This window comes from Saimiri boliviensis, chromosome 2 (genome assembly GCF_048565385.1).
Source record: "Saimiri boliviensis isolate mSaiBol1 chromosome 2, mSaiBol1.pri, whole genome shotgun sequence".
Classification (NCBI taxonomy): domain Eukaryota; kingdom Metazoa; phylum Chordata; class Mammalia; order Primates; family Cebidae; genus Saimiri; species Saimiri boliviensis.
In genome coordinates, this window is record NC_133450.1 from 98,346,994 (window position 1) to 98,363,111 (window position 16,118).

The window sequence follows — 16,118 nt, forward strand, 5'->3', positions numbered from 1 at the left end:
CAACAAGTAGCTCGGGTGTCTGGGACGCTCCTGAATGCTCACAAGCTGACACACTGTCTTCTGATAAAAGGTACCTTCAAATATGCATGCAGTTTTCAGTATAAATTTTGTATGCTTAAACACTTCCTGTAAGAGAATCGCTCGACCTAATAAAATGACTTGGCTGGGACTTTTTAAAAGCTGGATATAAATATCACTAGAAATTATATAGCTAGTATAAATACTTCACTCTGAGCTTGGCTGAGCATTTTCAGCATGTGTCTGGCCACATTTCTGAATATAGTGAAATCTGAGCTTGTCCCAGAGGAAGGACGCGGTGAGGAGGTGGTTAGTCACAGAGGGTCGTCAGTCCTCCCTGGGAAACTGCAAAGTAATGGCTAAACCCCAACGTGGTTTCAATGGTGATAAAGAAATAGTCGTTCTTTTAGTTCTTATCAACTGTTGTCATTTTTATTATATGTGTACATAATCTCATTTAAACATCTACATGTCTGAGTTCAGACATACCCTGCAATAGAATACATATTTGCTCTCAAGAGAGTATGTCTGCGTGTGGACAGTAAGGCAACAGAAGTCAAAGCATTGCCATCTTTTGTGCTTTCATGAAACATTTTATTCTAATGCTGTACCAGGTACTAGAAAATCTATATCTGGCCGGGCGTGGTGGCTCAAGCCTGTAATCCCAGCACTTTGGGAGGCCGAGGCGGGTGGATCACGAGGTCAAGAGATCGAGACCATCCTGGTCAACACGGTGAAACCCCGTCTCTACTAAAAATACAAAAAATTAGCTGGGCATGGTGGGGTGTGCCTGTAATCCCAGCTACTCAGGAGGCTGAGGCAGGAGAATTGCTTGAACCCAGGAGGCGGAGGTTGCAGTGAGCCGAGATCGTGCCATTGCACTGCAGCCTGGGTAACAAGAGCGAAACTCCGTCTCAAAAAAAAAAAAAAGAAAATCTATATCTGAGATAACATTTGAAAGAGTGAAGTATTTATTTTATCGCTTTAAAGCTACCAGTTGTAGAAAAAGCTTAGCCTGTGGTTGTGGCGGTGGAGGTGGAGGTAGTGGAGGTGGTGGTGGTGGTGGTGGTGGTGATGGCCGCAGTGGTGGTGATGGTGATGGGGAACGTGATGAATGTTGAACCTGAGACTTGTGATGTCAGAATGCTGAAGTCCTTCTTTAAGGTCAAGAGATGACTCTCTCCTTGCACACATTCCTTTTTATTTTGTATATAACACTGATGCTTACAAAGAGATAATACACTTTTTTTTTTTTTTTACTGTGGTTTCACATTTGCTGTTTTATTTTACTGCTTTTAATTTTACAATGAGATCTTGATTTTGGGTTTCATATAAATAACTAGCTGTCATTAATCACTTTGAATCTGTTAAGTCATTTTCTTTGTTCTGTCATCCTGCTTGTCTGATAGATCAGAGAGTGGAATGGTTAGCAAAGGAATCATTGAGGTAAGGGAGGGTGTTTCAGACTAATTGGTGTGGATACTAGGTTTACAGTGCTGATTTGGTGTCTGTTGTGTTACCATTTTCTAAGACTTCCTCCAAGGTGTCTCTTGGTTAATATGATATTTCCCCACCCTGCTGGAAAACCCAGCTTAATAAACAGAAGAACAAATGTGACCCCTTCCTTTTCCTGACTTTAATCCTGTATATTAAGTCAAATCCCTTGCTGCCATCATCGGATTGCTCCCATCACCTGCAGCTATATACTCAGGGTGGCATAAATCATTCAGAATTAGAAGCTGTGCTCTCCATCTGACCTGATGGCTCACATACCCCCACAGCCACCACAACTGGCAAACAGTGGTGGTTTATTCTGAGGCTGGTATAAGAGGCTGGGTTGGATGGCTGTGAGTGGCAGCTCAGAACTGAGATTCTCATGTCATGTGGCCTCACCTCTTGTCTCTTCGCTCAGACTGCTCACTAGAAGCTCAGCCCAAATATGTTAAAGGTGGGAAGCGTTACGGACGGAGGTCCTTACCGGAGTTCCAGGAGTCCGTGGAGGAGTTTGCTGAAGTGACGGTGATTGAGCCACCAGATGAAGAAGCGCAGCCTTCACACATCCCAGCCAGTGACTGTAGTGAGGTAAGGAGTTGGGCACATTCATCTGCATCATGAGTGTGGAGCCCACGTCAGTGCAGCACAGAGACAGGAAAGCTGAGGGGGTTGATGGCACGATGCGGGCTTTTCTAAGTTACTAACTCCTTGCTAATCTTATCACTTGCCTTTTGGATGTATACAGTTAATGTTTCTTTTTTTTTTTTTTTTAAACCCCTGTGTTTCACCTGTTTCAGCTTTTGGAGAGTTGACAGTTCTTGTGCATGCGTCATGTGTCCATTTAGAATTCAGGTATTTCCACATCATCTGAGGTCTCCCACTTCTAGTTCTTCTTTAGGAATATCTCTCTCCTCTATAGCATGACTATTTTTAGTTATTTAGAAAGCTAACCAGCTCCTCCCTCTCCCCTGCCCCAAACTGTAAGACAGCATCTATGGCAGGAAATGAAAGCCACGTGTTCAGGCATTTTGAGAGCCTCCTCTTATCTTCCGTATGTGGTAAAGCAGCTCAAACACTTGGTTTTTGCCTCAAGATACTGAGCCGGGGCACTTTCCAGTGCCTGGCAGTTGCCATGGTTCTTCCTGCTGGTTTTCTTGCACCTGAGCCTCTCTCATTCTCCAGCATGCAGAGTTGCCAGCCTCCCTCATGTCCCATCTTTTCATTTTGCAGATTGCCATAATCTACCAATAAAGGAGGTTCAGTAACATTTTCTTTATTCTTTCTTTATGGCTCATTTACCAGCATCCCATTTATAGAACGTGATTGAAAATGCCATGCTGAGCAAGCTGTAAATATTTCTTGCAAATCCTAGCTCAGTCTGGGGCTGCAGTTATTTCAGATACTAATATAAGCTGGAAAAGAGACAAAGCGCCTCAACTTTCTGAAAGTGTGTGTGTATGTGTGTGTGTACCTGTGTGTTCATGGCAGTCTAACCTCCATGTTCAGCTTACTGAAATCTACAGAAAGCTTGCTCCCAATAATGGCCCCAGCAATCAGATGTCAGTGTCCTCCTCAACTTTCCAGAATACCCCAAAACCCAAAAGTAACTAAAAAGATTCCAAGTGTTAAGGCCAAGTGTTGGCAGTAAGTATGGAAATTTACAAGGGCACATGAGCAGTCTGTTGATCAGAAGTGTGCCTCAGTTTTTTTAAAAAACAAATGATACTTGTCCTCACCACAAGTGAAGCAGCAGTGGCAGAAATGTTATTGAGAAGAGAGGGAGAAAAACAACTAGAAGAGAGAAGAGAGAAAAAAAAAACCCCCCACAAAAGTAGTATAAGAGTAGCGTGGAAGAAAAGTGACAGCTGAAAATGCAAAGAGCCAAAACCAGAAAAAGCTGAGAACAGTTTCAGGAGTCCTTCCCCTTTCTTGGGTCTCTGCGAATTTAGACACAGGTCTTTCCCCAGTAAAACACATGTACTCCATACACACAAAAATTTTACATATATAATCTCAGGGATGCAGGTTATTTACATATTTCAGTTAGTACAGTGTTCATAATAGTTTTCTTATTGTCAGGAAGGGTATCTTAAAGTCTGTTCTATAACCTTGAGTGCTGTAGAATGTACTTGAGACACTTCTTTATGAAAAAAATGGTTCAAATGTCTTGGTACTTTAGGGAGTAAATTTTTGTTATTTGGAAAACACTTTTAAGTTTAATATCTCATTTCCCCAACTATTTCAGTCCCCAAGGTATTATTATTTGGTACTAGGAAAGCAAATGGTTACTTCTTTTTTGACGTGAGTTTCTAGTCCTCACCTAGAAATACCCTGAAAGCTGTTGGGCAGAGCTGACTTTGTTGCTGGCAACTTATTTCTTATATCGTTGTTTTATGTTATCTAATGGTGCCCAGGAAGATTTACTGTTTATAAAGTGAGACTTGTTTCATGTATAAATAAAGACAAGAGTTGAGGCTTGAGCTTGGGCAAAATCTTGTGGCTTATGTCACAGTAAAAGGATATTTTGGGAGAATCATCTCACCCTTGATGTACTTACAACTTTTCTTAACTCCTCCAGAAGCCTCTTAGATATGACCTCTTGATGCTATACACAGAAGCAGCAGTGTTCACCACCCTTCATCAATAGAACTGCAAATAGAGGCTTTCAAACCAAAGCTCATCCAACTGCTTTCTTGTCCAAAAATAAAATGTTTCATAAGCTGAATTGAGCCTGTCAGTTTTCGAATCACTTCATCTCCTTAAAAAAATAAGTTTTAGTGCCAGGCATGGTGGCACATTCCTATAACCCCAGCACTTTGGGAGGCCGAGGCAGGAGGATCACTTGAGCCCAGGAGTTTGAGACCAGCCTGGGCAACATAATGAGACCTCGTCTCTACAAAACTGAAAAAAAATTAGGGCCAGGTACAGTGGATGACGCCTGTAATCCCAGCACTTTGGAAGGCCTAGGCAGGCAGATCACGAAGTCAAGAGGTAGAGATCATCCTGGCCAACATGGTGAAACCCTGTCTCTACTAAAAATATATAAATATGCTGGGTGTGGTGGTACGCACCTGTAATCCCAGCTACTCAGGAGCCTGAGACAGGAGAATTGCTTGAACCCGGGAGGTGGAAGTTGCAGTGAACTGTGATCATGCCACTGCACTCCAGCCTGGTGACAGAACGAGACTCCATCTCAAAAAAAAAAAAAAAAATTAGCTGAGCATGGTGAGCCCTTTGGTTCCAGCTACTGCAGAGGCTGAAGCAGGAGAATTGCTAAAACCTGGGAAACAAAGGTTGCAGTGAGCCCAGATCTAGCCAGTGTACTCTGGCCTGGGTGACAGAGTGAGACCCTGTCTCAAAATAATAATACCAATAATGGCAGCTTCACATGAGACATTTTTGATGTTCCTGTTGGCAGTTAAAAGGGCAAAGCCCTGCTTCCCGCAGCAGCTGTGGTTATGGGTCACACTCTGTGTATGCAGGAATCTTGTGGCTCAGCCTTGTCAATGCATCTGTCTTGTTACTTACTATCGTGTCAAGACAGCATTCCTGTTTCTGGCCAGTTTCCATATTAGCCTCAGCAGTTGAGGGCCAATCTGTTGGCCTACAGAAGTTCATGCAATGGGCAGCATAAGCTTGTTCTAGAACCCCTCTTCCCTTCTACAGAAGCTATTCAAGTCTCTTAGGAGACCCAAGTGATCTTCTCCGTTCTAGAGTGGCCTCCAGCTGTGGAGTGTAGGGAGGAAAAAATTCTCAAGGACGTATGGAATTGATTTCTTCTTCTTATAATCCGTTCTGAATCTGACAGTTGTTTATTATACTGCTGGCTGCTTTTTTCTCCCTTTTGGTTGCCAGAAGCTCTTCTGTCTCCTCTCTCTGGGGATGTTGGAAATTTCTTCCTTGGGGCCACCAGGCAATGTGGAAGGAGGGACTGGGCCCGAGTCTCCTCTGACATGACTATTTCCTAAGGAGTAGTAACATGGGGAGCTGGATCCAGGCCGCCTTTGTTTTGATTGCAGTTTCCCTTTGACTTCTGGATCGGGGCTGAGGGGAAGCAGGGGAATCTCAGCTCACCTTTGGACTGCGGTTTCCCCTGCTCTCAGACATGCCTGATTTCCTGAAATGACTTTTGCTTTTTGTGATAAAGACAATAAAAGGGCCCAAACGCATCCTTCGAAGTTAAAGAGAGGGAAAATCTGACTGTTGCTACTCGACAGAAGACTAATTTCAGCTCTAGGTTGCATCAGAGAATAATTTTATTTTTCTGAGGACTGTGGAGGGGGTGGGCAGTGGAATGGAATATTGTCATAACTCCTATAAAAACTGTCCCCAAGGAGACTGGCTTCTTTTTAGGAACTCATCCTATAGGGGTTAGTGAGCAGACAGTCATCTGAAAAGATAAAATAATAATTTCTCTATGTAAGCATCTTCATCTGAATTAAAGAAATCTCTTAAAAATAATAATAATTTCTCCTCTTTTGCCTCTGAGGTGATTTCACAGTAGGAGAGGTTTCCACAGGTCAGCCAGAATTCATTCCTAGGCTCTTGGGTTAGTGGTTCACAGTGTTTTCTCACCATCCTTATTTGGAAGGCCTTTTCCTATTTGCCCATAAAGAAAACCCAAATTATGGGTCATCCTCAGTGACTACTAAAAATCGTTCACTGCAGTCTACTTACAACTCCACCCTTCATTTCCCATTCAAGAAAACATCTAGAAATATAGGCATGTGAGAGGGAAGCTATTCTAGAGATTGCTTTGAAGCAACTAAATTTATATTTAATGTAAGTCCACTGTGGAGCTTCAGGCTTCCTTACTTAGAAGCGACTTCTGGTTCCTATTCAGAGCTCTTCTGGTTCCTATTCAGAGTGCGCATTGTGGTGTGGTGGCATGGTGGGAGAGCCCGTGTCGTTCCTAGGGGGTAGCAAATGTTCCACCACCTTGGCCTCCTACCCTTCGTAGAAGGTATGAAGAGAAATCTTATTACGAGTTGTTTTTGATCATGTTTTACTTTTATTTTAGTTCATATATGTTAAAGCCCCAACATAAATTGTGAACATCTTAATAGTTTCCATCCCTTCCCCCACCTCGTGCTTTTATCAGGCACTTTGATTCTTTCCTGCCGAACAGCAAATATATAACCTAGCTATTAAGCATGTCTCTCCTACCAAGTTTAGTTTACAGGGCAATAAAACTACTCTGCAGGGAAAGGCTACTGTAACCTAGGTGAATTTTCAGCACTAAAAGATGTGCTTCAGAATTTCATTTGGAAATCCTGAAGCAGAATGTGCTAATTCACAAGTGAAAGGTCTAACACGACTTCCAATTTCATGTGTTTATCTGGCAAATGGATCCCTTGGGAGTCTGACCTCTCATCTTGAGTGATATTGAAAAGAAAGTGGTGATTTATTTTCTTTTTTTATGGGATCGTTGTCACTCAAGTCAATTCAGTTGGCCATTTCTATTCTGAATTAATCCAGACTAACAAAGGACATCTTCTTGATTCCAACCGAAGATGTGATTAGTGAAAAGGTTTGGTTGTCACTGTTTCTGCTTTCCTTCCTTAAGAAACAAGTGAGATTCAGAAGAGGACATATTTTTCCTTGTATATTAATAACTACTGAACTGACCTTGAATCTTACGCTCGTGTTTCTTCTGAGGGTAGGTGGAAGGGAAAACAAACAAAATGAACTGATTCTCACTGCTGTTCTCGATTCCTCAGACCCGGTAGAAAAGGTTGTGCAGTTAATACAATTGGGGCAGGGCCACTTTGCTTTCTGCCCTGGTTGAACACAGGGTACACCTTGTTAACTGTTTTCCTCCACAGGGAATAAATCGGGTCTAGTAAGATTCTTATCAACAGCAAGGGGTGTTTAAACAATCATTTCTCCAGCTGCAGACAATAGTAGTGTAAGCCAAAACCATTGGCTTACACAGTGTGGTTTAAGTGAGGACCTGAGAGAAAAGTTAAAGCCGATGACCACACTACAAGCAAATCCAGTCTTTGTGTTGGGACTCAGGGCGGGAGGATGGGAAGGTGGTTGTTAAAAAGCTTTAAAAAAGACAAACTGGTTTTACTACCCTACATAAGATCAGACTTCTTCACGAAGTGTGAAACTGGCTTATCTTTTCCCTTATGTTCATTTTCATGTATGCATAACTTTGCAGTTTATGAATTATTCATTTACATCGTACAGAGTCAATATTTAATTCTGAAATAAACTTAATAGCCGAGAAAAGTTCTGCCAAGATATTTTGTAGCTGAAGTGCACCTACTTTGCTATTACTCCTTATGAAATTTTCTGTTCCAGTCTTTGACAGTGCAAGAAGTTTTATGGTTAATGCCATTTATTCTACCAAAGGCTATGATATCTTCAGGATAGACATCTTTTTTTTTTTTTTTTAATGGAATTCCAGTCTTTTCCTTTATATGCCTTAAGACTTATCAGATCATCTGGCTATTCCCAGAGATGAAACATTCATTCAAGATGCAATTGTAGATCACTTGAAAGGGATAGAAAGAAGCCCCTTCAAAGCTTATGAAATGTCTCTTTTTCTGACACATACTTTTAGGCTTTGGTGTCCTGGTAAGCCTTCCTGACTTGATCCCAGCAGGAATTCTGTTGGAGACCAGACCCCACCCCCACCTCCTTCCATATCAACAATTTCTGATACTTATTTTCTAAGTAGAAACTAAGACAAGAAATCGAGAATTAATTTTCATTCTGACAGTAACATTTTCTGTCCTACATATCTTAAAATACCTTCCAACAGAAAAGTAGTATTCAGTATTTACTGAGCAACTCTGAGAAACAGGAGAGGTATTTTAAAAAATCTCTTTCCTTTAAGGACTTTAAAATCCAGTGGACCAAGACTAGTCCCCAACCTTGGTAGGAGAGGAGGCTTGAGGCCCAAACTCTTAAATTCAACATTTTCTCCCACCAGCAATACCAAAGGCTTTTTAGCCTTCAGTGTAGTAGGACTTAATCTAAATGTGTGTGCATTTAAAAATCGTATTAATTCCTGTTATTTGCATGCTCTTGCAGCACTTAATTGCCTTTAGCGATAAAGGCACTGATTTGCATTCTGGTCGTGACAACCCTGGACTCAGGAGCTTGTCCCAGAGTTCAGAATGGAAAGATTGGGAGCTGGGCTGTCAGGCTCTCCATTGCCTTGCCTTCAAAGGTGGCATAGTGGAAAATGAACCGTAGACCCAGGAAGTGTGTCCCTGCGGAAACAATAGCGAGCCCTGCCGGGTGCACTCAGATTCCACTCCCCAGCTCAGAGCACAGGCTTTTATAAATACTGAGGACTATTAGTGAAATATGCCATGGATGCTGTATTTTTTTTTTAAGTCTTAAAAGTTTCTTTCATGAGCACTCTCCTTAAAGTGATTTCCGTTTTTTTTTGTTTTTGTTTTTTTTTTTTTTTTCAGATACTTCACGTGCTTGGCTGAGTGTGCTTCTCTTCTAAATGCATACTACACTCAGTTTGTTTGGGGAGCTATGTTATTCTAGTGCATTTCCTTCCTCCTCTCTCGGAGTTTACAGGGCTTTCTCCTTTCCAAAAAAAAAAAAAATATTCTACTTCAGGCTCTGAGGCTACTGAGATCAGCTCAGCAACCTCTGCTGGGAAAGAATGGCCCGAGTCTGCCCCCATAATGATTTTAATTAGCTGTACATTCTGCAGGGCGCAGAGGTGTTCGATGAAGCAGATGGCTGGTAGGGGTGGCGGCTGGGTTATTGTGGGCAGGGGCCACACCAGGACTGGAGGCTGCAGATGCTGGCCTGGCCTCAGGGCTGGAAGCTGGAGATCCAGGAGGCTGGGGCCATCTGCTCTGCAGTCCAACAAAGCAGGTGTTCCTCCAAAGAAAGCATTCCAGAAATCGGTGCCGCCTGTGCAGCTGACATGTGTGGCGCACCCTCGTCCAGCTGTAGGACAACCCAAGAGCTGGCTACAATGGCCAGCATGACATTGAGATGCATGGCCCACGGAGTGGATTCGGAGGGGACTCCCTTTGTCTGCCTGACGGGGGTGGGGACTATCTTCTGAGCAATCATTTTGGGGCTGGACAACCTCATCTGACCTTCTGCCCTCTGCCAACTCTCAATAGGGCTGTTGCCAGTACACTGGCATAGTAATAAGGACAAGGTAGCCCCTGTCATTCTGTAGCTGCCTACTGGGCACTGTGTGCAGGGGACACTGTCTGCATGGAGGGACCCAGGGGAAGCCCTGATCTTAAGTTGAATTGGAAGTTCATTGCTTCATCACAATCATCATGCTCAAAGCTGTGGTTCCTGGGACTCTCCTTAGCCTTATTAAGGTATCATTATAAGAGTCATGTATGTTTACTGTGTGCAACATGATGCTTTGATATATGGATGCATTGCGAAATGATTAAATCAAGCCAGTTAACGTATCAAGGCTATAGCTTTTAAAGAGAGTCTCTTCTGGGCTTGTTCTTTAAAGCTGGCACTGGTCTGTCTGCTGTTTCTTTCTTTTCCCCTTGTCCGAGTCTTACACATCCAGGTAGTAAGAATGTTAATTGTCATATTTATTTACTTAACAAATGCTTAGCACTTACCGGCACTGTTCTAAGTGCTTTCCAAATATGAAGCATGCCGTCAGAGCTAGGTGTTTTCATTCATGTACTCATGAGGAAACTGAGGCACACAGCGGTTAAGTAACTTGCCCAAGGTCGCACCACAAGTAAGAGGTGGAGCTGAAATTGAACTCGAGTATGGCTCTGCAGTTCAAACGCCTAACCACATCATTTTTCAGACTGAAATAAGATCAACAGCTAAGGTTTCCCTTTTGCGTACACTGGAGTGTCCTCCCTGCTTTGTAACACACTGAGAGGTCGCAGAAACTGGCGTAGCCAAACAACCCAGACAGCCTCTCTGCCAAACTCTTGTACTTACCTGTCTACAACTGTGCCTCCAGATTAGGGAGAAACTGAAGTCGCACAGAATGCTTTTGTGTGTGTTAATATCCATTCTTTCTCTAATGAGAGGCTACATAGATTTCAAGGGAAGAAATAAAAAAAATCTTTTCTCATGAATTCAGTCTTGTGAACACATCTCAGCAATTGTCTCTCACTTTCCCCACTACTTTTCCAAAGATTTTGTGATAATATTCCTCCTAGTACTCATGGCAGATCTGTGTCTGCAGGCCACCTGCCAGGCTTCCACTGTGCTGGCTAAGCCATCAGCAGTTAAAGGACCCTCTTCCAGAGTGATGCCTCCCTGGACCACCATCAGCAAGGAAATGATTTAATCCCCCCAACCTTCTGACCTGCCTTCTCCTCCTTCTCTCCCTGCTTTTTAATTGGAACTACTGGCTCCAGGCAGTGAGAATGAAAATAAATGAGCTGTGAATAAATGGAATCTCCCCCCTCCCACCTCCGCCGAAATAGCAATTTAATAACAAATGCTCAGCCACCCTGTGCTTTTCTCCCTCTTACTGAGGGAATAGACCCTTGATGGAGGCTAGGTAGGAAAAAGCAGAATACCTCACATTAGTGTAGTAAGCCTCATCTCCAAATAAGGTGGTCTTGGAATGAAGATGTAGCCAACAGCATAGCCTGCTTCTTCTTTTAGCAGGGTGGTCCTGGCTGGATCTGTGTTTCTCAAAAAGGATCATAGGAGGAATGCTTGGGATACTACTATTCCCAGAAGACTTCAAAGCATGTTTAAACTGGCTGGGTGTAGTGGCTCACATTTACAATACCAGCACCTTGGGAGACTGAGATGGGTAGATTGCTTGAGCCCAGAAATTCAAGACCAGCCTGGGCAACACGTGGCAAAACCCCCATCTCTACAAAAAAAAAAAAAAAAAAAAAAAAAAAAAAAAAAAATGAGCTAGTTGTGGTAGCAGGCACCTGTGGGTGGGTCAGTGGGGAGAGCTGGAAGATCGCCTGAGCCTGGGAGGTCAAGGATGCGGAACAGAGTGAGACTCTGTCTTAAAAAACAAACAAAAACCGTGTTTAAACTGTCCTTTTCCCCCAACCCCCACCCCAACTTGCCTTAAGATTTTGTGTGAAATCATTAAAGATGAGAATGCTGCCTGGGCTTTCGAAGGCCGTGCTGTATCTGGCACTGTTGGGTTGGACTGTCCCAGGAATGCCTCTTTGGGATGGTCTTAGTTCATGTGGCAGGTCTCAGTTGAGTGTCTCTGATCTTGACACAGTCTGCCAAATTCAGGAGGCTTTGGCATCCAACATCCGCCTGCCTAAGCAGCACCTGGGCTTCCCACCAAACCTTCTCATCTGTCATAATAGGGGGAGACGTTGCAGATGCTGCAGAGCAATCTTTACCAAAAGGAGGGAACTTCCCTTTCTCCCACCCCTAAGTCACAGGAAATAAATTTAGTGAGAATTTAGTGGGCAAATAAATAGTGAAAGTTGTACCTATTTCTGTCACATAAACAACATTTATGACAGTAAAGGAAATAAAAGGAAATTGTTTCCCGTGATCTTTCAACCAAGATGCATCTGTTTTTATCATCTCTCTTTCTTTCCGGTCTTTGTCTAATGGTATAAATATTTCTGCTGATGGTAATCATAGTATATAGATAGCGTTTTTGTAATGGTCTTTCATTTAACATTTCATAAGATGTTTTTCCATGTTCCTAAATGGTTTTTTAATTATACTTTTAATGACTACATTATAATGTATCATTATACTTTATGCTCTATTGTTGAATATTTAAATTGTTTTCAGTACTTTCTTGTTACAAAAAGTGCTATGATGTACATATTTACACAGAGCTTTTCTTTCTCCTTGATTTTATTGTCTTTGAATACCAAGTGAAATTATTGAATCAAAAAGTATGAACATTTTTATTGCTTTTCATACATAAAGCCATTAACGTTACTAAAAGAATAATGATCATTTACAGTGCTACCCATAACATATAAGCAGGCCTATTTTAAATCATAACCTTGATGGTAGTAGGAGTCATATCATAAATACTTCGCTGATTTAATAGGAACAAAATGACTTTTTTTTTTTTTTAACAAAATGACTTATTGGTTTTAATCTTTCTCTGATAGTTGTTGAGATGAAACTTCCCCTGTGTCTTTAAAAAAAAAAAATTACGTTGCCTCAGCTGGATGTGATGGCGTGCGCCTGTAATCCCAGCTACTTGGGAGGCTGAGGCAGGAGAATCACTTGAACCCGGGAGGCAGAGGTTGCAGTGAGCCAAGACCGTGCCATTGCACTCCAGCCTAGGTGACAGAGCGAGACTCCATCTCAAAAAAAAAAAAAAAAATTATGTTGCTTCTTTTGTGAATTGTCTCTGTTCCTTGCTTCTCTGCTGGGGAGACTTGGCATTTTTCTTACAAATGTGTGTGAATAACGGATACCTACCCAGGCCTACCCAATGGAATGCTTTCAGTTTATACGTGGGAATTAAAAGAAAATTCTACATGAATCATATAACCATATGTCTAATAAAAATAACAAAATTGTATAGAACTTATTATTTGCCGGGCACAATTCTAAGCACTTTACCATAACTCTATATGAAATATGTACTACTTTGTTCCCATTTGATAGTCAGAGAACCTGAGGCAGAAGTCGTCAAGAAACTTGCCTAAGGCCAGCGTGGTAGGGAGCCAGGATTCAGCACCAGGCACTCTGGCTCCTGAGTCTATGCAGTAGTGGACTTCATATTCAATCCCTTATTTATTAGGAATATAAGAATCCAGGGAAGAAGGGAGCAGCAAAGTACTGTCCCAGAGAGTGAATCGGACATAGGCACCCAGTCCCAGGGACTCATAAGACGTTGGAAACAGTATATTGGCGCATCTTGCTTCTCTGAATTTTGTGCTTGCTATTTTCAAATGAACTGAGAAGTAAATGAGCCAATGGTTTAGTAATGAGAAGAATTTTTTGAAGGTGTGTGTGTTGCATTTTTACAGCTGTATATTCCAACTGGGACTATCTTTATGGTTTGGGGCCAGTGATAAAATATTCTACCATTTCTCCCATTCGTTTCTGCTGTTAGAAATCATCTCCCCTTGTGATTTGGTAGGTTTTGACCAATGGCTCTGAGACCACAAAACTCTGTTTTATTTGTCATAGTTGGAATTAGTGTATTTAGTTCTGGGGTATTTCCAACTGGTATGCTAAATAGTGAATTTTCATAATTTTGGATGTCAGAGTAGTATGAGCATTTAAATTGTATGCTCTGTTGAATAGGGAAATAAATGTGGAGGGGCAGACAGGCAGGATGATTTTGTTGATTTAAAATTTGTGCAAAAAGTTTAATTCTGACCTGAAATGAGAATGTAAGACAATTTGTGAAGGACTGTTGACTTTACCTCTCACTCCCTGTCCCCACCGTGCCTCATACATCCACTAGATTGGAGAGACATCTTTTTTTTTTTTTTTTTTTTTTTTTTTTTGAGACGGAGTTTCGCTCTTGTTACCCAGGCTGGAGTGCAATGGCGCGATCTCGGCTCACCGCAACCTCCGCCTCCTGGGTTCAGGCAATTCTCCTGCCTCAGCCTCCTGAGAAGCTGGGATTACAGGCACGCGCCACCATGTCCAGCTAATTTTTTGTATTTTTAGTAGAGACGGGGTTTCACCAAGTTGACCAGGATGGTCTCGATCTCTTGACCTCATGATCCACCCGCCTCGGCCTCCCAAAGTGCTGGGATTACAGGCTTGAGCCACCGCGCCCGGCGGAGAGACATCTTTATGTAAAATGTAGGCTGAGTGAGCTGATGAACTTGTTATCACAAGCAAAAATCACACGGTGTCCTAATTCATTTTTCATTGATACCATGTTTATTAGTGACTTTCCATTGTAATCTGAATGAATTGTAGTGAACTTAAAACATTTTGAGTTACAGCCTTTTGGTGTCTTCTGTTTGTTCACAATAACCCATCTCAGCATTCTCAGCTTCGTATGGCAAAATTAGATGAACTCTCTGAATTGGTACTATCTTAAATATCTTTCTAAGTCAAATACGCACCTGTGAAACCGTGATCAGTGGTGGGCCTTCATTTAAGGGGGGAGAACTACCACTGGTTGAGTGTGGAGAATAAAGTAGATGAGTGTAGTTGCCTGAAAGAAGAACTTCAACTCATATTAACTTGAACCAACTACTGAACAACAACATTTCATCTAAACATTTTACCTGGCACACCATCTGCCATGAGGAATCTCAGTTCTAGAGACAGGTATTAATTAGGCTGACTTTCCTGTAGAATTTATTTTTGGACTCTAAGAAATCAGCTAGCCTTGTACAGTTCAGCTACCCAGAAAATGTGCTGGTTATTTGTTATCAAAGTCACCTTCATTCAGAAAGCTGGATCATTGCTATGAGAGCAGCCCAGCTTTAAAAGGGGGATTCCCCTTTTCTAGCAGGGCTTTCTTGAATGGTTATAGTAACCCCAGATAACAGTGATTATTTTTAGGCATCTTGCTGGAGAGGCTAAAGCCATTTACTAGAAGCCACAGCCATGGTGGACCTGCTTGTTGCAGCTGCTCAAAAGACTACCCGCACCTGCCTGGCCAGTGGAGGGAGGGCTGGATTTTGGTCCTGACTTGTGCCCTTAGCAGGGCACTTTTGTGTAGTACACACATGTGTAAGTGCAACTGTATGCTGTGACTTTGGAGAAGAGGCAGGAATAATGAAGCATGAGAAGGGCCAAAATAGTCCAATTCAGGTAAATTGAACTGCCTTTAATGTAATTTACTGGTAATGTAATGTACATTTTACTTAACTCACACTTTCTCTAGGCTACTCACTTTAAATTGCATCTGTCTCCTAACTATGCCACAGCTACACCAAGCTCATTCTTGCTTCCTTGCTTCAGTAAATAACAGCTGTACCCTTCTTTCATTTGGCTCTCTGCAGTTTATCCTTCAGGTCTCAGTTTAGACATTGCTTCTTCCCGATCTAGCAAGTCTCAAGTATCCCATTTGGGAAGCCACATGGCATCCTGAACTTTCTTGTCATAGCACTTAAAATACTACCCTGTTGTACTTCCTGTTTTCTTGTCTGCATGTCTTCATTAGCATATAAACTTCTTGAGGCAGGAAATATGTTTGTCCTGTTCATGGTTGTATTACCAAGACCTAGCACAGTACCTAGCACAAAAAGAAGCACTCAGTACACATTGAAGAATAAATGCAGAAATGCATGTGTACAAATATTTGTTGGTTGATGGATACTGGATACTTGCCTTGGCTGGGTTTAATTGGTTGTGATAGGTTTTGCTGTTGAATAAGTGACCTAGCAAATGAGGACAAGCCCTTGGTGAAATGCTGCAGAAGGCTGTGTGGCGTTTCTTAGGAGTCTCGTCCTGATTGGCTGGTTAACTGAAGAGAACTCATCTAGATAGATACGCTAGAGTCCTGAAATTATGTGACTCACTTAGATGATGATTTCAGAGCCAGAGAGTGATCTCCTCTAGGAAAAGCTAGGACAGTTCTTTCTGAATACGTTCTAAAGCATACTAATCTTCTCTCACCTTCTCTAGCACTGGAAGACACAACGGAGTGAGGAGTATGAAGCAGAAGGTAAGAGCTGAGTGTGTCAGGTGGTGCCGGGAAGGGAAGGGCTGCCGGATACTCTCCACACCCCGTCTTTCTG

At 42.2% G+C, this 16,118-nt stretch overlaps 1 protein-coding gene across 8 annotated transcripts in view; it reads left to right on the top strand.

The window, feature by feature from the left end:
- Positions 1–16,118, top strand: part of NIN (ninein) — a 111,697-nt gene that overhangs the window by 36,126 nt on the left and 59,453 nt on the right. For all 8 annotated transcript variants that reach the window (XM_074393943.1, XM_074393944.1, XM_074393946.1 and 5 more), the window contains 2 exons: positions 1,931–2,100; positions 16,006–16,045. In XM_074393943.1, coding sequence (XP_074250044.1) covers positions 1,931–2,100; positions 16,006–16,045 — 210 coding nt within the window. The remainder of the gene's footprint in view (positions 1–1,930; positions 2,101–16,005; positions 16,046–16,118) is intronic.